Raw genomic sequence first — 22,281 nt, forward strand, 5'->3', positions numbered from 1 at the left:
CAGTTAGCTGACGCTATGGGGGGGAAACTCCTGTTTACTCCGTGACTGAAGCCTATTGGTTAACGTCTGTACAAAGTACAGACCAATGACGTTTGAACCCGCGCGCGGGAGGAACGCGTCCCTATATAAGCGCGGTTCAATCGTCAGGAGCTCATTATTTTCTCCTTCAGCGCGAACCTCTCGCTGCTCCGAAGAAAAGAAGAAGCCTTACCTCGCCGTTGACAAAAGCCCTGCAGCGGAGTCCAGGCCTAGCGTCTTCCCCTGCCGTTTTCCGGCTGAGAACCGAAGATAGCAGAGTCCAGGTCTAGCGTCTTCCCCTGCCGCTTTCCGGCCGAGAACCGAAGATAGCCTTCGCTTGCCGTGGTACGAGCCCTGTGCAGCGGACACGCCTGACGAGGTCTCCCCTGCGGCCGCCCGGTAAGATCAATATTTTTAATATAAAGCTATAAGCTAAAAGAGCAGGCGCTGTTGTAATAGCGTCCAGCACAGCGGCTCGGTGAGCCTCTCTGCTATGAATTTCCTCCGAGCGCGTTACCGGTCTGGCACCTCCCACGCCGGGACCGCGCTAATGCTTTGGTTGTCTTATCCATGTTTCGTGCTCCCCCTGCTGTTCCTCTCTCGCCGGGATGAACACACGGCGAGCCATGAGACTAGATGGATGCATAGACAAGCACACACGGACTAACCCCCCCTGTGTTCAGTCACACCGCAACCGTTCATGCTTACAGAGTCCCTTCGCTCCTCTCAAATTCAGTGGCGAGATCTCTGGCACATATATTAATCCCCCGAGTGCATCGGGTGATACCGTCACGACGCATGGCTGTTCTGTCTGTATTGCTGCTCCCCTCTGCCATTCCTCTCTTGTTGAGATGAACAAGCGGGGAACCGTAGACCTGGATAGATGCATACGACAAGCAAACACGGGCGGTCTGCCCCTGTCTCTGTCATAGCACAGCCACTCGTGCTCCACGCTCCCGGAGTCCCTCGCTCCTTTCCCCACAGTGGTGAGGTCTCTTAACGGCTTAGCTAGCACGCGGTATTACGGCTCGCTGCCTCTAAATGCAGCTGTCCAGTGTTCAACGATTACAGAGCTTCATGCCCCTCCCCTCTGGAGCGGCGCAATCTCATTCGTCTGCTCGATAGGGCCGATTCGCCGCTATTGGAGCACCAAGAACACTCATTATAAGAGAGCTTCATGCCCCTCCCCTCCTGGAGCGGCACGATCTCATTCGTCTGCTCGATAAGGCGGACACGCCTCTATTGGAGCGCTAAAACACTTATTATAGAGCTTTACTGGCCTGAGCCGATCTCACTTCAGATAGCTCATTCTTCGTCTGCCTGGTAATTTCTCTCTGGTTTAGACGGAATCAGAGGCAGAACGAATTTGTTTATAATATACTGAGGCCCGAATACCTCCCTTTATTCAGTCCCGTCCTATATCAGTGCGCTGAATATTGGTACATTCTTAAATATATATACCCGGTTTTTCTGCCCTTTTAATAAACGGCAAAACCGCGGGCCTCACGGCAGACTTCCTCTCTGCGATGGGTTCAGTCTGACATTAAACCACCTAGACATACTGCTCTGCTCCGTGAGCCGTTCGGTCACCGTCACTACTGAGGCTTGTGCACCTGAACGGCTGAGCTCTGGTCTCCGCAGCACAGCTGCATCAACAGAGAACGAAACTGTCTGGGAGAAAAGGGGTTATGTCGCGCCTCGGCTGGACTGCCCTGTAATGTTTTCTGTGTGCTGTTTATCCAAACATACTGTGTAATACTGTCGGCTATGCGACCTCACTATAGTGGCGAACGGTATTTAATTCCTCTAAAAAGAGTAATTTCCGTGCTTACTATACTGTGTATTGACACCCACGGTTGTACGGTGTCTCTAAACACTTTATCGCCTTACTGACAAGCAATCAGTAATACGCACACACGGCCCGCTGTCCATAATTCTATCGACGCTAGCCGAAAAGACCCCTGTTTGGCCATATACTGTGTATTGACACCCCACGACTGTACGGTGTCTCTAACACCTTTCTGCCAAATTCGCTCGCAGCCCACCTCAGTTTCTCCGCTACGATGCTGATGGCGCAAACGAGCACGGTCTTACGGCTGTTATTCTCTCTTCCTAGAGGAAGGACAGCCTCAGACTTTTGCATGGCTCCAAGCGTTTGAATTGCGCCCTCTCCGGACGGCCACTCAAAGGCTTACAGCCAAGCGGTTTATGACGTTTTTCGGCCATATAGCTGATTTATATTAGCGGATCCGAAGACGCTCACACCTCCGCTCCAATACTCGGAGATATTAAGGGTAATATCAACCTCAAGTGAGCTTGCTACCCGCCACAATAAGTTTCAAAGCTTAAAGCGCGCGCACAGTCAGACGCGCGCGGCATCTCGTTTAAGACGGGCACACGTACCCCTCTAACGAGCCTCAGAAAGCTGAATATCGTGGCATTCTGTTCATAAGTCCACTTCAGTTTGACTAAGCAAAGGTCCCGCCCCGAGCTGACGGCCGGGAAGCTTGCTTAAGTTACACACGGCTGCATGAAGTGCTGTCATTACGAGCTAGCCCAGCATTTGCTGTGGGTTGAACACGCTTTACGACGGCAATCAGCCTTCGGCGCGTGGAACGCCGTTTGTCTCATATAAATCACCTTGTACTGTGAATACGGTACATTAAGAGGATGATTTAGCACTGCAGCACTCTCGACCGTGTTATTGTGATAATGCGGTCGGGCAATCTACGGTGGTTTCATTATTTACCGAACCAGACTGAGATCTCGCCCCCTGAACAAGCTGACGAGTCATCTCCTTTATAAACTCATTGCATCGCTTTATAAGCTATGTTCAATCAGAGTGATACGCATCTCATGCTTAAACTACCAATATTAACCCATTACGATGGGCGTGCGGAGATGGCATCCGTGGGACACGACCTACATTACGTGCCTTATGACACATTGACACAAGCTGCTAGGACCCCTTTCACGAGGCGTCCTTATGCAAAGTCTGATCCATTCTGTCTAGTGACATTTGAAAGTCAAAACCCCCCGCGAATCGCCGGTGGAACACTTTTCTCCTCACTACAGAGGCACGGCGGCTCTCTCCCCTACCTATATCTATGTGGCCGTGATAACAGCGAACCACGCTTTTACGACCGACCATTCATTTAATTCACAAGCCTGTCATCTCTCAGATGCGGACGGCGGCGGTAACAGCGAACCATGCTTTTACGGCTGGCCATTCACTTTATTCATAAGCCTGTCATTTCTCAGATGCGGACGGTGCCCGAGGCACAGCGCTCTGGAACTGTCCAAGGTCCTGTATGACACATACGTCTGACGTACATCAGACGATCAGCTGTTTATCTGCGTCACAGATCACTCACTAGAGCACCTGTCAATACAGGCTATTTATGGATCGTTGACGTTATCACCTCCCGTGACAATTATGCTCACTTGTCTTAGAGCATGGGCATGGTCTTAGAGGTTTCTCATTTGACAATTGTGACACGGCCGGCTGGTCCCCGCCGTCCACGTTGTCAGTTTACAGCTTCGACATCCCTGCTTCGCGCACTACTGAGGTTTGTTGCATTAAAGGTGCGCCCATTAGCTCACCTGTATGCATGATATGGTTTTTAATTATATGCGTCCACCGTGCGCTTAGAGAAGCTCACATGTACACGCTATAACATTTTGGTATACAATAAGATGCGCTTGGGAAAGCTCACCTGTATACACAGCTGTGTTATGCTTTGTGACACATACATTGTTGTTCATCTGTGTACGTTCACGGTGCGTTGGGTGCCCACCGTTACGTTCATCAATCATATCTGTACACATTCACGGCGCGTTCTGTGCACTGATTTATCTACAGTATACGCATTCACGGTGCACTGAATAGTTCACCCGTGTGCGCACAATTTATTATCAGAACACATGACGGCGCGCTCGAGAATCTTGCCGGCCTGTGCATTATAACACTCTGATTCATCTATATGCATTCAGGATGTATTCAAGTGTTCACCTGTGCCCGTGCAATTTATAGTCAAAAAAAAATTGGAAAGCTCACCAATCTGTGCACTATAATACTACCTATATGCATCCCGATGCGCTCGAGGGTGCACCGGGGTTCACACTATTGTGGTATCTGTATAATCCCACGCTACGAACCGTTCTGCCGCATATTATAGTCAGATCGGCCGTTCGTGAGCTTCGCAGATCACTCACTACGTATGTCTGTTGCTAACAGTGGTTATTTAGATGGATCGTTGAAACCATCGCACTGGCTCACGCCCCTCTATGAGCTATGTCCTATATAGAGCCCACTCTGTGCGAGTTTGGCTTCTTCATGAACTTGGTCTACAGGGGTATCTATATTTAATATCTGCTACGCGGCCGGCTGGTCTTCGCCGTCTACGTTGTCAGATTGTACAGCTTAGACGTCCCTGCCCTACGAGCGCAGGTTCTCTCGGCTCAATCATGCACGCTCATGCGTTTTATGTGTACACCACGGTGCGCTCAGCGAGCTCACCAACGTGACTCTGAATTTACTTATCTCGCACAGCCGCGGCGCGTACCTCGCCGTCTTGTGCTATGTTATGTGCCCCCGGTGCGTTTAAAACCCCACCGTGTGCGCGTCAACAATTTATATGGTGCTTACACATTTGCTTTTAAAGCTGTGAATATGCCGGGTATAGGGCCACACGCAGTGTCTCTCCGGTAAGGCACTTCAGTACGTTGTGTACAGGGCCTGAAGTTAACTTTTTTGGCCACCAGCCACTGTGGCAGGTGGATTTAGAAATCCACCTGCCACAGTGACTTTTTACCAGCCAGTTTTTTTTTTGCCTTGTAAAGATGAAAAATATGAATTGCACAAACATTGTTCTTTATTTTGTAAGAATATTTAAGTGCTGTCAAGTTATTAACTAAATTAATACAAGTTATAACTAAAAAATATATACATATATTTATTAATTGATTTCCAGTGTCACAGACAGTATACTAACTGCTCCTAATCAGAGTCCACAAATAAAGAACACATGCAATCCTCTTCCTCCTCCTCTGCTGCATCTTCCATGAGATCTGGTCTCCTTGACCGTATGCTGCTTGCATGCCACATCTCAACTGCTGGGCTAGGGTCAAAGTCTTTGATTGAGGGGGAGGACAGATGGACAAAGAGCAGGTCAGACAGTGTCTCACACTTGAGACTGGACCGCCAATCAGACTTTACCATCTTCATTACATTAAAACCACGCTCACAGTCTGCTGTTGATGCTGGCATGCATAACACCAGATCCACAAGGTCCAGGAAGTCAGGGCATGTCTCCCTCAGCATCCTGTTAACTTCAGTCCAGGTGATCTTCTCCAGTGCCTGTGGCTCCTTGTAGAGGCAGGACTTGATGATGGTCCACTGGTCTGCAATCAGATCGACATCAACTCCAGAAGAGATCAATATTGGCTTGAAGTGACTTGTGAGCCTGTCCACTTCTAAATCACCAAAGTCTGAAATGATATAAAAAGATTATTTTTAAAGTTTGTAGTAGAAGTGTATGTTGTTTTAAGTTTAATATTTTATACATTTTAAAGTTGTGTTCTTTAATAATACAAAATCAAACTGCTCTCTGGCATTAGATTTTTTTTACATTTAAGTTATTGCAAGATGCTAACCTGCACTGTTTTCTGGATCAGGCCATTGTTGAAAGCTCACTATCTTTGAATCGTTCAGGATTCCAGACCCCACATCCCCAAATCTGTTGTCCATGCTGTCGGACAGCTTGTCCAGAAGCTTGTCTTTGTTAGCCATCATGTGGCTGGTGTCACTAGGTCTCAGGTTAACACCCTGGTAGGTGTTGGAATCCAACACCTTCCTCAGCATTGGTCCAGGTCTGTTGTCAAAAATTAAGTTTTAGTTTACGTTTCACAAAGGATTTGCACATCAAGACTTTACAGTCATAATCATTACAATACATTCACAATATGTGGTTTAGTGGATACATGCTGTGGGTAAAGAGCATTTTGCCTTTTTCATCAGAATCAAAGCATTTAATACATAGGCTATGCGTCAAGACAGAGTCATACAAGAGGTCACATGTAGAGGTAAAATTGAACTAGGTCTTAGGAAAGGGAAAAACACTTTTTAAGCTGAAGCAAAGATTAATAACACTTTTAAAACTATAAACGGTAATTAATCTATGTATGTACCTGTATTTATATTTGAGGATCACAGCCTGGGTGGAGGTCAGGCAACTGTGGACATCAGCTACTGTTAAACATGACTGCTGCAATTTCAAGGACAGGTTGCTGAGATGAGTCAACGTATCATGCAGGAAGCTGCTGAACTTAAGTACATCTCCATCAGTCATCAACTTGTAGAACCCTCGTGCCTTGCTCTGTTGAGCAGCATTTACCCCTTCATCGTCTGGTGATTGCATCTTTAGAACACAAGAACAAAATTAATTAGACTGAAAATAAAAGAACTGCATTTAACATGTTAAATTAAAATGTTGACAAAGATAAATATAACAACAATACTTATATCAGCTACTTACCTGCTCAAGGTGCTGTACAATCCCCTTAAACCCCCTAAGGAAATGGTCCAAGGCCCTCAATAGGTGACAGACCCACCTTGTACCTCCTATTCTGGTGGGCATCAGGGGTTTTATACCTAGCACGGAGAAACTGTCTTTTAATTTGGCTCTGTTCAGTGGGCTCCTGTGATAGAAGGTGAACAGGCCAGTTAAGAGGTCCTCAACTTTCCTACACAGATTGTTGGTCTTCATTACATCTTTAAAAGCCAACTCAAGGCGATGTGCCATACAGTGGACTCCTAAAATGTACGTCCTTTCCCCACGAAGCCTGCTGACAACTCCTGTCTTGGATCCTGTCATAACGGCCGCTCCATCCGTCCCACAAGCAACTAGCTTTCCCTTCCAATCCTCACCGCCACTGATTGCAGACATCTGGGAGCATATTGCATCTGTAATATGTGCTGCATCTGCCTTTTTCAATGCCTGGATGCCCACAAACTGCACCTTGACTTTTCCTGCTCTGCTCATTCTAGTGTAGACCAACTCTTCTTCCATTACACTGCTGTCTGTTGATCCATCTACCATTATAGAGATGAACTTGGTAGCAGATATCTCCTCCTTTACCTTCCTCCTTTCAATCTCTGCTATATAGTGCATGAAGACTTGGGCCTGGTTTGCATTTCTGTATGTCTTTCCTACAGCTAACCCTTTCTTTTCATCCACCCTACAGACACAATGACATTTCACAGTTAGCATGATGATAACAGCAAAAAAAGGAAAAATCTAATAACAAATAAAGAAGTTACAAACATTTATAAAAAAGAACAAAGTTGCACATTAAGTAAGGTCTGAAATTAGCATTAGGTATGGAAATCGAATCAAATGAATAATAACGCTGTCTTTATTGTATGAATTAAATATAATTATTATTTTTGAGAGCTACAGAAGTGATTTTCTCTTTGTCTTGGGTTGGTTGATTAACATTAATGACACAGACTTAAGTATGTTGATAGAGGTTACTGTCTCTTTAAGACCAAATAACTTTAAGACCAAATAAGCACAGAATGTTTTTGACTCTATACATACACTTAAGACATAAAAATAATGTTTTATTAGAAAAAGAATACTGTGAAGATCATTTTGTTTATACGTGCCTGTGGCCTGTCAAGAACAGAAAGAATTTATGTACGCTTGCTTTTGGGAACGCGCATCTCCGATGTGCCCTATTAAGGACCCTTAAACCCGCGCGCACACAGAGACGGAGGGGGCACAAACTGCGCACATAAACAGTTGCCCCACATACGTTGTTTTTCATTACTCGATTCACAAAATGTATGTTAATATACTACAGTATGAGACACAGTAGCGCAACTCTCTCTAAAGTTTACACATCAAGAGTTCTGATCCGTCACAGCAGCACTACACATCTGTGCAACTGCGATTATACTGTAGCATATGTCATTATTGCATACTCATCCCATCTCAACAACAGTTTAATACTTACTCGCACATCCAAACGTAGTCAGAGAATGGCCTCATCTTCTTTCCAATCGCATGGACGTTGCGAAACAGCAGTCGCATCCTCTCAAACTGCGCTGCTTTCATGGACGTCAGTGCCTTAACCGCAGCGGTCTCCTCCGGAAGCGCGTTTTTTGAAAGTTTACAACTTATCGTGTGTAGGTGGCTTTTTGATGACTCGTGGTCCTTAATTGCTTCTAATTTTAAGTTTTTAGTCCCGATTACAAAAGGATTTGACTTCGCTTTCTCTGAGCCATACACACGACAGTCACTGCAGTACATTTGTTCTGTACTGCTGTCATAAATCAGCCACTCACGAACCTTGCCGTTGTCGCCAATTGTCCACTTTGTATTAAAACGTCTTTTTTTACTTTTCCTTGACAATTCCTCGTCATTTTGTTGGTTATTGGTTTCCGCTGGTCTCTTTACCCCAGTAATGTGCCGCCACATTTTAAACTATAATCCAGCGAAATGGCGGACTTCGTTGAAATGTAAAAAAAACCCAAACAACTGAATTACTCAATTCGCATTGGCTACCCGCCAATGTGGCCGGTAGATTGACGGTTTTACCCGCCAATTGCAAAATTCACCCGCATTTGGCGGGGGGTCGGGTGTTAATTTCATGCCCTGGTTGTGTATGCACGGCGTGATGGGATTACGTTCCCCCATAGCGTCAGCTAACTGACGCAATGCGAAGTGAACCGTATTGAAAGGGAACGCTTAGGTTACTCACGTAACCCCGGTTCCCTGAAATAACGGGAACGAAGCATTGCGTCTCTTGCCGTGCTACAAACGTCTACGCAGCGAGTGTTATTCGGCTGCGCGCTTCAGTCGAATAATAATGAGCTCCTGACGATTGAACCGCGCTTATATAGGGACGCGTTCCTCCCGCGTGCGGGTTCAAACGTCATTGGTCTGTACTTTGTACAGACGTTAACCAATAGGCTTCAGTCACGGAGTAAACAGGAGTTTCCCCCCCATAGCGTCAGCTAACTGACGCAATGCTTCGTTCCCGTTATTTCAGGGAACCGGGGTTACGTGAGTAACCTAAGCGTTATGATCCATCACTCTCTTCAGTAACATCAGCCCTCATGCTGCCCACAGTGCGTAAACCAGCAGCCATACACACAAAATCAATTAAAATTTCATTCAGTCAAGGTAACTGCTGACATCATTGAGTGTATAAGTCGCCCTCTCTCTCCTTTCTCGCTCTTTATCAGGCAAACGGAATTAATGGAAGTGAGGCAGAGAAACATGCTGCAGTTTTATAGATTTTTGATGGTAATCAGTTGGATTAATTATGTGATATATGTCCCTTGTTAAGTTAATCGCACTCGGGTAAATACGATGCATGAACTTTGATAACAAACAGACAGCCAAGCCCCCAGACTCCTAAAGCAATTTGCCAAGTTCCACAAATCACTTAGTGCAGCTGCTGTTCATAGACAGTGTGACGTAACTATACACATATCTGAGATGGATGTTACATTTGCTGAAAGCAAATAACAACTAAAATACACTTTTTCAACCAAGCAATGGGTTAAAACAACCCAGCATTTTAGGTTAAAACAATAAGCTTTTTACTGATTGGCTTGCAATGCAATGCTTCATGCAAATTTCCCCACTCGAGTTTAAATGTTTTAAGGTCTTCGGAAGACGAGAGTGAGGCACACCCATCTGAATTTGCTTAAATTTGTGTCTTTGCATTCATTTTGTACAGTATGTAATCTACTAATGCAAAAACATTTATTTGCTTTTGGTGCATTACAAGTTCACACCAGACCTTACAGATGCTTTTTCTTCTCATCTAAAAAGTTGTCAGGGCTCATACAAGCTGGTGCCTTCCACTATTCAATATTATGTTGCTGTACCAAAGAGAGGCACATGGTCATTTATTTACACAGGAAAGCTTTGCATGTACGAGCGTGTTGTAAGTGTATGTGAACATATGATGTAAACCTCCATCAAGGTACAATGAAAGCCATAAGCAGGTTACCTGCAGGGCGACTGAATGAAAAACAACTTCTGCACATATGCAGCCTTGAATCTGTATGAGTACCTATCAAAGCATGTATGTTTGTGCACAATCTATGAGCAATGACCTGCTTTCTCCATTGCATGCTTATGAAGAACATGTCCAACACAAGCCAGTCTGGAGGACGGATTGATTTACATCTCACCTTTTAACAAAATGAACACGCACACCAGTGACATGCCATCAGACTTTGAAATAGTGGCCGTATGGCAGCGCACGTGCATAAAATAAAGAGCAATAACAATGGGACTGCACTTTTCTGGAGTGCTGTTCCTATAAAGCAGCCAGTTATTGTTATACGATAGCTAAAGTACTACAGGGAAAAGAGACAAGAATTGTTACATAACATTGAGGTCCTAATGAGTATACTGATGCATTAAATCACAGCATGGATGTGGTTTGAATCTAAGGGAACACGCATAAATAAAATGCATTTTTTATTTGTTCCCTTGGATCGAACATATGACATTTGCTGTCCGAATGCAATGCTTTAACCACTGAGCCACAGACACTATAAAATCATCTGCCAAATGCATAAATGTCTACATCGGTGCTTTTTGAATAGCTATTCTTCTATGCCCAGATTTTACTGTTTGCAATTAGCATTGCTGTTAGCTCCATCAAAATCCATTTTTGGGTCCTAACCCACCAGTTTAAAAATGAAGAATCTATATCACAGTGTACAAAAAAAAACACGATTTTGGAAATCATCATTAAATCTATTAATAACGCATCATTTCATAAGGGTGCTGGCGGCAAAACAAGCTGACTAGCCGTCTTATCGCGTTCGACTCGAAAGTTTTGGCTTTACCTCAGTGACCATTCACCCTTGAGATGAGCAGTCTCAGCTACCCCCACATCTGCCTCTTTTCAAACTCACTCCGAGCTGTTCTGTACCCTTCTACAGGGGCACCTGCCCCATCTGTCCAGGGTCCCAGCAGCCCCTGTGCACCATTGTCCTGTATTAATAAGCTATTGATCCGTGGAGACATACTTTTTCAGTGTCTGGGTCTGCCAGCCGCTCTCTCTCTCTCTCTCTCTCTCTCTGCCCGTCCGCACTGGCCTGTATCGATGTGCGAGTTGCAAAAAGCGCCAGTAATGGATACGCGGAGGCAGCTGAAGCCCACGGGCATTGAAGGGACGGGGTATTTTTGTGTTTTGCTTCTCGTAAGCCTCTGTTTCGACAACCACGAGCCCCCTGAGAGAAGAGGAAGTGCCAGTTGAATCGTGCCTGACATCAGAGCAACGGGTCTGGTGAGCGGGCCACTCCCATTCACCCGGCTGCCTGACATGATGGATTATTTTGGTCCAGCACCTTCAGCCAAGCATCTCACACCTTCTGCATGGGAAAGCACAAAATGTATATATTTATATTTAGCATCTGGTATAAAAAAAATAAGATACAGTCTCTATTTATCTTGGCACTTTCACTTTGTTCCCATACATTGGGAGTTTTAGACATTGGAAGTTTTATGGGAACTTTTGCAAAAGATTTTATACAGAGCGTTTTACAGTAATGTTTCAATAAGCAGCTGGACAGAACGAAATATATCGTATTCACAGAGGAAAAGAATATGGATTTTGATGAATTTATAGGAATCCGGTGCAATACTACGAATATTACAACCATATGAGAACTATTTTAGACAACACTAACCTAATGTAAAATAATCACATTCAGTAGCTGCCTAACACAGCGTCCTCTGTAGGGATCAGGAATGAGGTGGCTGCCAACCAGAAAAAAATAAAATTACCTGTATGAAATTAAATAAAAAATAAAGTATATAGGAAAATGTATGTAACGTTGGAGACAAAGTCAGAGGTAAGAATATCCGACTTGGAAATATCCTATTTCCGACCTTTCCGAGCACTTTCCAGTCAGTCACATCACGTCACATTAAAAGGACTCAGAACCAAATTTATTTCAAATTTTATAATAAAACTTACTGAAAGGCTTTATTTTATATAATTTCATGCTGTAAAAATGAATGTAAGATAACTACATTTCATGTAAGGTAGCTCCGCGGGAATGTCACTGGTAGCATTTTGGACATGACATTAAATGATGCATTTCCCTGAGGTCTGGGTTGAACGATCTGATCACAGTTCTCGGGTCAGATGTCTGACTTTGACAACCATTCAAGACATTTTTCCAAGTAGGAGATTGGACAAACCGGAGTTGTCTGAAATGCATGCTGCAAAAAGGTACAATCATACAAAATGGTCATACAAAATCATACTTTAAATTAAAAACATATATTTGTTTTAATTAAGCAATATTACTCCTGTATCTGTAAATTGATAAAAATAAAGAAAATACTTGTTTTATGTTATTATTTGATTACCTTAACCTGTGGCTGGTTGCATAAACTTCTAAGACAGTCTTAAAAGTTAGTCATATATTTTTTTCTTTAAGACTGTTACATAAAAAGCCAGGTCTTATTTAAATCCAAATAGTGAGACTTGTAACTAATTGCTAGTAGATCAGACTAGTTCTTAAAGGTCACATAACACTCTGGGGTGGTTTTCCAGACAGTTCTTAAGACTAGTCCCAGACTAACTTAAATGTTAAGTTGCCTTGATGGAAAACATCTTGCTATGACATATCTTAAAATATATCAAGGCGAGTTTTGTGTCTAAAAAGTACACCCCTAATGTTTATTTATAAATTATGGTTTTCAAAATGATTTAGGGGCGGTTTCCCAAACAGATTTTATCCCAAACCTGGTTTAAGCTAATCCCTGTCCGGGAAACAGCCCATTAAAGATCCTAATTTAACTAGTCCTAGTCCTGGTTTAAGAATATCCCTGTTCGGGAAACCACCCCACAGTGTTTCTGCTAATCTCATGCTAATCTTGAGTACCTATAAAGATTAAATCCTTAATATCTCTAAAGAGTCTAGAGTTTTATCAGATTTATAAAAGAAAGATCAGCTCTACTGCTAATTTCCCCGAAGAATGCGAGCCCCTGGAGGCGTACCGTGGTTTTCAACACACACAAAACATTATCCCACTAACTTACGATTCTCTACATGTTCATGTTGTTTACATTACTGTATATGCACTTATGAGACGACTGCCAACAAAACACAGACAGTTAATAAAGTTTTACTTACCACCTGTGACTTATGACCCGCTTGTGACCGCCCCATTTTAACAAAAATCCAGCTTTAAACAAACACACATGCACAACTCCGTTGCAACCCCAGATAAACAAACTATATTCATTGTTTCCATAAGGCTGGGTTCTTTGGGAAACTGAACACGCTTACATTTTCCTCACAAACATAAACACAATCCTTGATTTTGTGTCAACTCTTGGTTGGTTGGTGAGTGTGCGTGTGTGTATGTGTGTGTGTGCTTTTCCGCGTGAAGTGCCCATATAAGGACTTCCACTGTACTTCCTGCACTGAAATTGCCCTTAAAAAAATAAAGCAAGATTGTAATGTATGAATCTCTCATGTTCAGAAAAACTTTCTAAAACTTGTACAAACCCTGGTGAAGTGCATTCAGCACAGAAATACTCTGTCATATGTCCAAGCGCTTTTTTGACACTTTGCCTATGTTTAGCATGAGGAATCTAACGTTTAAACAGTGTTAAATGATTAGTCAATTTTCTTTAAAAAAATCCAGATAATTTACTCACCAGCATGTCATCCAAAATGTTGATGTCTTTCTTTGTTCAGTGGAGAAGAAATTATGTTTTTTGAGGAAAACATTCCAGGATTTTCTCACTTTAATGGACTTTAATGGACACCAACACTTACCAGTTTTAAAGCAGTTTCAAATTGCAGTTTCAAAGGACTGTAACAATCTCAAACAAGGCATAAGGGTCTTATCTAGCGAAACGAAGTTCATTGTTGGCAAGAAAAATAAAAAATGCACTTTTAAAGCACAACTTCTCGTTTTCCTCCGTTCGTTTTACGTATTGCGTGAGGTCGCGCTGACGCGTCACAGGACCGGAGGAAGACGAGAATTTGTGGTTTAAAAGTGCATATTTTTTATTTTTCTTGCCAAAAATGACAATCATTTCGCTAGATAAGCCTCGTTTGGGATCGTTTAGAGTCCTTTGAAACTGCAATTTTAAACTGCATTAAAACTGTTAAGTGTTGGGGTCCAAATCCTGGAATGTTTTCCTCAAAAAACATAATTTCTTTGACCGAACAAAGACATCAACATTTTGGATGACATGGTGGTGAGAACATGAACTGGATTTTTTTTAAGAAAATTGACTAATCTTTTAATAAGTCAGAATGCATGAAATAGCTTTAGACCCCCCTATAGTGTACCTATAGTGATTGCCATGTGACTGCTTATCATCACCTATGCCAGAATCACTCAGTGATCATATTAATCCATCTGCATTAGCTAGTCTGTAATCAGTCTGTAATAAATTATTTAATAAAGTAAGAACAAATTCTCAAAAACCAATTAGGAAAGCAAATAAATGAACCCTGAACTCTAAACATTGTTATTCATTGGTGAAACAAGGTATCCAAAATGAGACAAGCATTTGGACAGCTGGACAACAGCGCCACAGAGCAAAACCCAGTTGCTGTTAGCCCATAAGAAATGCCGGCACACAGGCATCCGAGTGTCATGCGTGACACTCAAGCGGTTGCTCCCTCTGGAGAGATGCTCCACTGGCCACACAGGTGCTGATTCGAGGAAGTGGATGTGCAGTTGCTTCCAGAAGCCCTACTGGGTCCAATAAAGTCCTGACACACTAGTAGCAAGTGTTTCTGGTCTTATTTCCCCTATGTGTCAAATGAGTCATGCAAGAAACATTTCTGAAGGGACTATAAAAAAGAGATCCTGTCTTGGAGGTGGAGAAAACTCAATCCACTTGTACTTGGCCATAAAAGTCATAACCTCTCAGAATCATTTATATTATACACATATAATATTGACTGATTCATGTAAAACAAGTAAAAGCAAACTTTGATGCTCCTAATCTCAAAATTAAATTATGACTTTAGCCTGAATGTCACAGACAGGGCCACATCCTTGAGACTTCAAATAGTGTGAAGAAAAGTGAAGATACAATAATCCTTCAGCACCCGACCCCACCTGTCTCTGTGAGGAGCACGCAGCGCGTGGATAAACATGCCGCGTGCCCACACTCCAAACGAATGCAATCCATTTAATGTAATAATTTCAAGCATTGAAGCATCATTACCATAAAGGCAGATTGATTCACCGCCATTTCGGAGATGCCAACGTTGCGAGGAAATAAAGTAACATGAACGGACACCTCATTAATTCCCTCAAGCTCTTGCCTATGACCGGATTTTTACATGCTGGAAATTTACAGCCTCGACAGGCTAACTGGGCGCACTCCTAGTTTGTATCATCTCAGATTTGTTTTTGTTTTGCCGTCATCTTTATTCTTTACTGCAAATTACAGAGTGCCCCGAGTAATCTGGCAGGTCCCCGGAATGTTGATGAGGCGGCAGTAGGGATTTACTGTCGATGCGAGTGCTGGTCCGGATGTTTATGATAATTGTGCCTGTGCTTTCTGCTTGGTCAATGCTCTGTGGTTTACACGGGCTTCGCTATCTCTCAGTTGCTCTCATCTCAAGTTAGTATTCACGGCGTCACGGTTTGAACTTGCTCTCTAACAGCCTAATAAATATCGTTGTTTGGCACAGATTTATCAGTCCAAATAGGTGATTCATATTCTGCTTATTTAAACTTGTTTTATTGTTATCTTCCTTTGTGTTTTATTAACAGAAGGCAGATATTTTTACTCAAGTAGGAAGCACGAGCACCATTGATTTCCACAGTAGAAAAAAATACTATGGAAGACAATGGTGCTCCAAAACTGCTACAAACATTGCTCAAAATATAAAGCTATTTTTTACAGGTTTGAGGTTGAGTAAATTATAAAAGAATTTTCATTTTCATCTCTTTAAGGTCAAACAGTAGATAACTTGCTGTTTTGGTGACTCAGCAGCGTTTGTCTCAACTCTCAAATGTGATGCAATCCTATCAAACCGACAGAGCAGGTTTAAAAGTAGATTAATGAAATGATTTAAAACTTCAGTCAAGGTTACACGGCAATGTAAATTGAATTCAATACTGTTCTTGCGTCATGGTCATTTGGAAGCCACCGAGTGTAAAGTTCACCCCTCCTGCATGCAATTCCAGAAAGGCACGGAAACTCGATCACAGTGGGACACGACTTAGTTCAGCACAGTTTATGCTTGCAAATTAGGAGTCGATGCCTGAATTTTGGCAGTGTTTAAGTCTTGGTAATACAACTTAACAAAAATGTTGATAGCTGTAAGGTTGAATTTCTCTGTTGGAACATCCTTCAAGGGACCAACATAACCTTGTGGGGAAATAAAGGAAAGCCTATGAATCCATGATGGTCCACTGAATGCCATTTGGACTTTAGACCTATTAACAAGTTAGTCAACGATAATTACACAACAGAAAAATTACACAAATTTAATAGGTTTTAGAACCAAACACAAGAAAACAAAAATGAACAAGTGTTTAAAAGACTTAAGCCATAAATCAAGCAAAAAAATAATGTGCCAATGGGGTAAGCAATTTTTTTCTTGAATTTTGGATTTAATAAAAATGTTCAAGATTGTTTTTTGCTTGTTTTATGCACAAAATCACTTAAATTTGATATAAATAAAAACTAGACTTATTTTCTTGGGTCGTTTTGCTCATCAAGAAAAAGCATCTTAATTAAAGAATTTTTAGATATTTTAACTGAAAACAAGACAAAAATACTAAGAATTTTTTTTCTTGAAAATAATTTTTTGGAATGCACATCCAGTATACGATACCTCCGATGTGGCGTGGCGCTTCTCGTCCCCCTTGGGTCGCTTTGAATTAAACTGTCTGCCAAATGCAGAAAGTAAATGTAACAATATGAGCAGATGACACAGTAAATGAAAACTAAACCTTTCGAATTAAAAGTGGTGTGTGTAGATTTTAGTGGCATTTAGTGGTGAGATTGAGGCGACTTCCATGTAAGGGGACCCGCGGTGTATGTAGATAAAAACGTCTCATTCTAAGGTAATAAAAACAATACAGTTTATTATGTAAGGTCTTTATACACCACTGATAATATAGTTATGTTTATTATATGGCATTTCTTTCAAGAGATCCTTCTAAAGATATGGCACAGTGTTATAGCCTACCTTGTCAACTTGTGATAATAGAGTAACTTTAAAACTTGAATAATAAGAGTAAATCGCATTGCCAGTAATAATCTATATAGAGAAAAAAACTCTGCTGTCATTGAACTTCTGGCTTTAACCTGACCCATTACTTTCCACATCAGAGCTGAAGAGAGTATTTCCAGTGTGTGTCTCCAAAACAAAGGCCAGCCCCTGTCCTTTAAATGTAGCTTAAACAGATCAATTCACAAACACTGTCTTATCAGCAGTGACTCTTATCGCATTAACTCTTTCAACTCTCTCATGCTAAACAGTTTGTATTTTTGAGAACTTGAATGATCCACCTCCCTCCACACAGGAGATGAGAGATGCCTGGTAAGAGCTGTAGATATGAGATGTCATTTTGAAAATTGAGTTTTGATAACCGACAATTTGTGCTGCTAGCAAAATATGGCAGAATCCTCAGAGACTGATGAACTCCATAATAGATTCAATCTTGCTTTTCTGATAAATATATATATATATATCCTCTATGTGGGACTGACTGAATGAATGTATGGATATACTGTAGCTCTAGGTTTATGATAAAAGCAGTTGTGCTTTCCATTATGTGGTGCTGAACACTAGACTGTAGAAAAATCCTGAGCGTTGAGCCCTGCTACTCACATGCAACCCATACGGCAAAAAAGACATTTCTTTGGTCAAAAATATGTTTAAATATATTCCAAATATATTTTGTATAAAGTATATATTTTTGAATTTGAAAATGTATTTAGTTTTAACCTTCATTTATTAATATATATTAAAAAATATATTTGCAACAATACATTTCTAATTTTACAACACATACAGCAAAAAATATGTTTACTGGCCAAAATAAAAACGTTTGTGTAAAATGTATAAAAATATGAAATTATATTAAAATATATTTTTAAAAGTATATTTTTGCATATGAAAATTTATTTAATTGTAATCTTTGTAACATACAAAGTTTTCCTTCCAATGCAACATGAATATAAATGCTTTAAAATATATTTATTTGAAATATATATTTCAAAATATACCAAAATTGGCCAAAAAATATATTGGTGAAATATACATTTTTGCAAACATATATCAAAATATTTTTCAGTACATATATTTTAGCCATTTTTGGTATATTTTGAAATGTATTTAAAAAGAAAAATTAATTTTTTTTTTTTGCTGTATGGGAAAGCATGCTGGCAACTTCGACAATTCTGTGCCCAGGTGTAACACGTAAGGGATAATCCACGGCTAGCCATGCATTAAAGGGTTTTAATGCACGACGTAGAGGCGAAGAACCACCCGACGCGTAGCTGTAAATAATGTTTACAGTGTAATTTTTTAACAGACGGGTAAAAATGACGTTTTTTTTCTTAAGTTAAGGCTCGCACTCCATCCGCTTTAAATAAAGTAGTGCTGAAATAAAACCTGTGCACTTTAAAGAGAGACGCACTTATGTCTCGCTCGCTCTCTCTGCAAGTGTAACTGTGTTACTATGGTTACCAATGTTTATAGTAGCAGAATAATTTCTAACTGTAATCAAACTGACTGGAACTACCTGTGCATTAAACGGTTTTAACGCACACCTTCCAGCCAATCAGAATCAAGTATTTAAACAGACCATGGTATAATGCAAATTTAACCTTACAAAAAAGTACAAAAATGGATTATATTAAAGTGCACCTATTTCATTGCTAAAAACAACGTTATTTACAATATACATATAATATTTATAATACAATATACATACAATTACATATAGGCTACAATGTGTTCGCGTGGTTTATGGTTGAAAAACATTATTTTCCACTTACCACATTTCCCTGTCTTCCTGAAACGCAGGGCCGTGCACAGGGGGGTGGCCCGGTGGCTAGAGCAACTGCCCCTCTGCCCTAATCAGCTGAGGTGCCCCTCTCACCAACCGCCAACCCGGGTCAAAGTGTTCTGTTACCGCTCGTCTAAAGATCCACCTTTTCTGGTAATCCACTTCGTGATTTCCCGCCCGCTACGCAGCATCTCTCACATTCTGTGTCCACTCTTTGAAGGGCGGAGACGACAGTTTGTTGTATTAACAGGTAGATTCATTACATTAACTCATTTGTTAAGCTGCTCAATTAGTAATTTGGTAGTTTGAAGCCGATAGAGTTCGTGTACTATATTTATTTTTGCTTGGTTGTTTTCTCGTGATCACGACTTAATTTTCTCCTTATCTCGAGATAACAGTTGTATTCTTGTGATGTGACTAAAGCTTACAAAATAACATAATTTCTAGACAGCAAAAGCATATTTAGCTAAATTAGCATGAATGAACAAATGAGATTTTACTTGGATCAGGGATTCGCTCAAGATGAAACAGATTTGCCAATAATTGACCATTTGATAGCGCGGTGAATTTAGGGACCATCTATAAAGTATCTCCATATACGTTTCTACAGCATTAAAATGGAATTACTTAAAGTCAACAAACAGTCACAAAACCATCTGTAAAGTGTTCATGTGGTTGTCAACTATGCACACTTTTTTTAGATTTTTTATTTTTATTCAAATAAACTGTTAAATACTAAAAAAACTTTATTTATTTATTAAGTCTATCGACAATGAGCTACGCGTGGTAACCCAACTCATATATGCATCAGCAGTCCACTTCAAAATAAACGAATATTATGGACAGGAAATTACATTATGGCATTTGGATTATCATGTCAGGATAACATGAAAACAACTTTTGTTTTCTCGAGATCACGAGAAAACAAGCAGGCAAAAAATAAAAATGTGGATGACCTCTCTTGGCTTTCGTATGTTTTTGTATTTCTGTGGGTAATGATTTGCTCTTGGTCTTCTAAAAGTGCTAACAACTTAGCAAGTAAACATTCTTAGAATTACAGTGATTGTCTAATATAAATAACACCAAATTTGATGTTGTTGGCACACTTTGTAGACAAAAACAATGTTTTCACAAAAACAAGAAGACTGCAAAGGAAGGCTGCAAAAGCTCTTCAAAATTGTAAACATGGATTCAAAGCTTCAGCACGTAAATCATATAGAATATTAAGCAGTTTTGTCACACTTTAATTCTTGTTATTAAGTATATTTTCCATTATAATCACTTCTCTTTTTCTGATACTAATCTATAACACATCATATTGTTAAAACCATATAAATTGTGCCCTCCCCCAGTGCCCCCTTTTTGGTTTGGGCCACTGCCCCTCAAAATGTTTGTGCACGGCACTGCTGAAACGCACAGATTTTGTACAAAACTCATCGATATGAAAAGCACTGTTTCCCTGATTGGCCAGAATACCTCTGATGTCTGCTGGAAATTTGACGCTCCTTACCACGTTTGAAAGATTCGAGAGAGTTCAAGCGGGAGGATTTATCATAATGTCAAACTTGTCCACGTAAACAGGCCCAGGAAGTAAACTGTTGGCTACAATCTGTGTGTTTGTTGTAGTCCAAGAAAGAGATTTACGTTGGAAACGATAACCCGTCTCATCGTTTACTTTGGGGTTTGTACCTTTTGCATATTGTTAACATGTACTAACAAACACTTACAAACATCAAAGGAAATGAAAAATCAGGAATTGGTGCTCTTTAATTGATCTACTATCACACACTGACAAATATTAAAGAGCACCTATTAAAAACAAGGTTTCTAAAAAAAACGTTCGCAAAGCTCATGTACAAAACTCATCGTTCTGAAAAGCGCAGTCTTCTCTGATTAGCCAGCTAACCAGTACGTTGTGACGTTAGCCGGAAATGTGATGCTCCTTACCGTATTTGAAAGATTAGCTCCAATGCAGGAGTAAATATCGACTTTACTTCCTTATTAATTTGCATACCGTAAACATGTACTAATACACACCTACACACCAAAGGATGTGTACAATCATGAATTGGAAAATAGGTGCTCTTCAAGTATTTTAATTACTTACTGGAAGTTTATTTAATTTACCTAGGTCAATTAGGTCTCACACAAAAAACAACAATATTTCTTACGGTAAATAAAGTCGCCAAAAAAATTTGCTCACAAGGCCTTACCTTTGCTAATACTAAATACAGGTTATATGATTTTAAATACGATTTTGACTGACAGCCTGACTGCTGTAACACGCCACGTGTCTTTCACCTTAAATAGTCCTAAAAGAAATCACTCAGCCCTTAGTGAGTGTAGTAAATTTAACAGCAGTTCACTTTGAGCCCTATACAGTAAAGTCCCCTGAAGCACTGTGACCACATCTGTATTTAGCACTGTTCCAAAATGGCTTGTTACCTTTGGTTGTCCTCTATTAGTTTTGCACACACGCAGTACCAATAAGCCTGAGGGGTTTGGGAGACGTCCAACAGTAACTTGACATAACAAAGGATTTCTGAAGAACACAGGGGGCAACGCTGAAAGAATGTAGGCCATGTACTATAGCATTCTTGTGGATCTTTCTGTGTGGTGCTCTCAATTTATATGACTGTATTTCTTTCATCTAATGAAAACACAGTATAAATGTGCATACCAACAAACTAAAAGCATGTGAAATTTAAATGAAAACTGTAATTTATTCACCCTCGCATTGTTTTTTATACACTGACAGTGAATGGGGATTGACGCAGTCAGTCACTAACATTCTGCGTAACATCTCTTGAGGTCCACAGAATTCAATTATTCATCAATGTTGTATCACTTGCTACAGATGAACAGACTTTATGCATAACACGCCAAATGTGTTGATTTTAATACCCTTTTGCAGATATCAATTCCCCATTTGAGGCTGCAAGTCAACACAAAATAAATTAGTACTTATATTTTACAAGGTTCAGATTAGTTTATATTCCAGAGAGACACTTTCTGAAGGTGGTTTTTTGAGTTGTCTTTTAATAAATTGGCATTGGGCATTAGTATTTGAAAAATACTATTTTTTGTTGTCATCCACATATTTGAACAATTGTGAAACCCCAGCATGCATTTATCTTTACATGTTTAGTCCAATATGATTATATTTCCAATTTAATATGAATTTAGTAGAGAGTATTAACTTATGTCA

The 22,281-nt window shown here is 40.7% G+C and overlaps 1 protein-coding gene across 1 annotated transcript; it reads right to left on the minus strand.

Moving 5' to 3' along the window:
- Positions 1-4,810: 4,810 nt before the first annotated feature.
- LOC135778542 (zinc finger protein 862-like) lies at positions 4,811-8,682 on the minus strand. Its single transcript, XM_065288922.2, has 4 exons — positions 6,555-8,682; positions 6,208-6,437; positions 5,674-5,891; positions 4,811-5,508 (listed from the first exon to the last, which is right to left on the minus strand). The coding sequence occupies exons 1-4, from the start codon at positions 7,287-7,289 to the stop codon at positions 5,018-5,020; spliced, it is 1,674 nt and encodes a 557-aa protein (XP_065144994.1). The 5' UTR covers positions 7,290-8,682; the 3' UTR covers positions 4,811-5,017.
- Positions 8,683-22,281: the final 13,599 nt, after the last annotated feature.

Source organism: Paramisgurnus dabryanus, chromosome 2 (assembly GCF_030506205.2).
Source record: "Paramisgurnus dabryanus chromosome 2, PD_genome_1.1, whole genome shotgun sequence".
Taxonomy (NCBI): Eukaryota; Metazoa; Chordata; class Actinopteri; order Cypriniformes; family Cobitidae; genus Paramisgurnus; species Paramisgurnus dabryanus.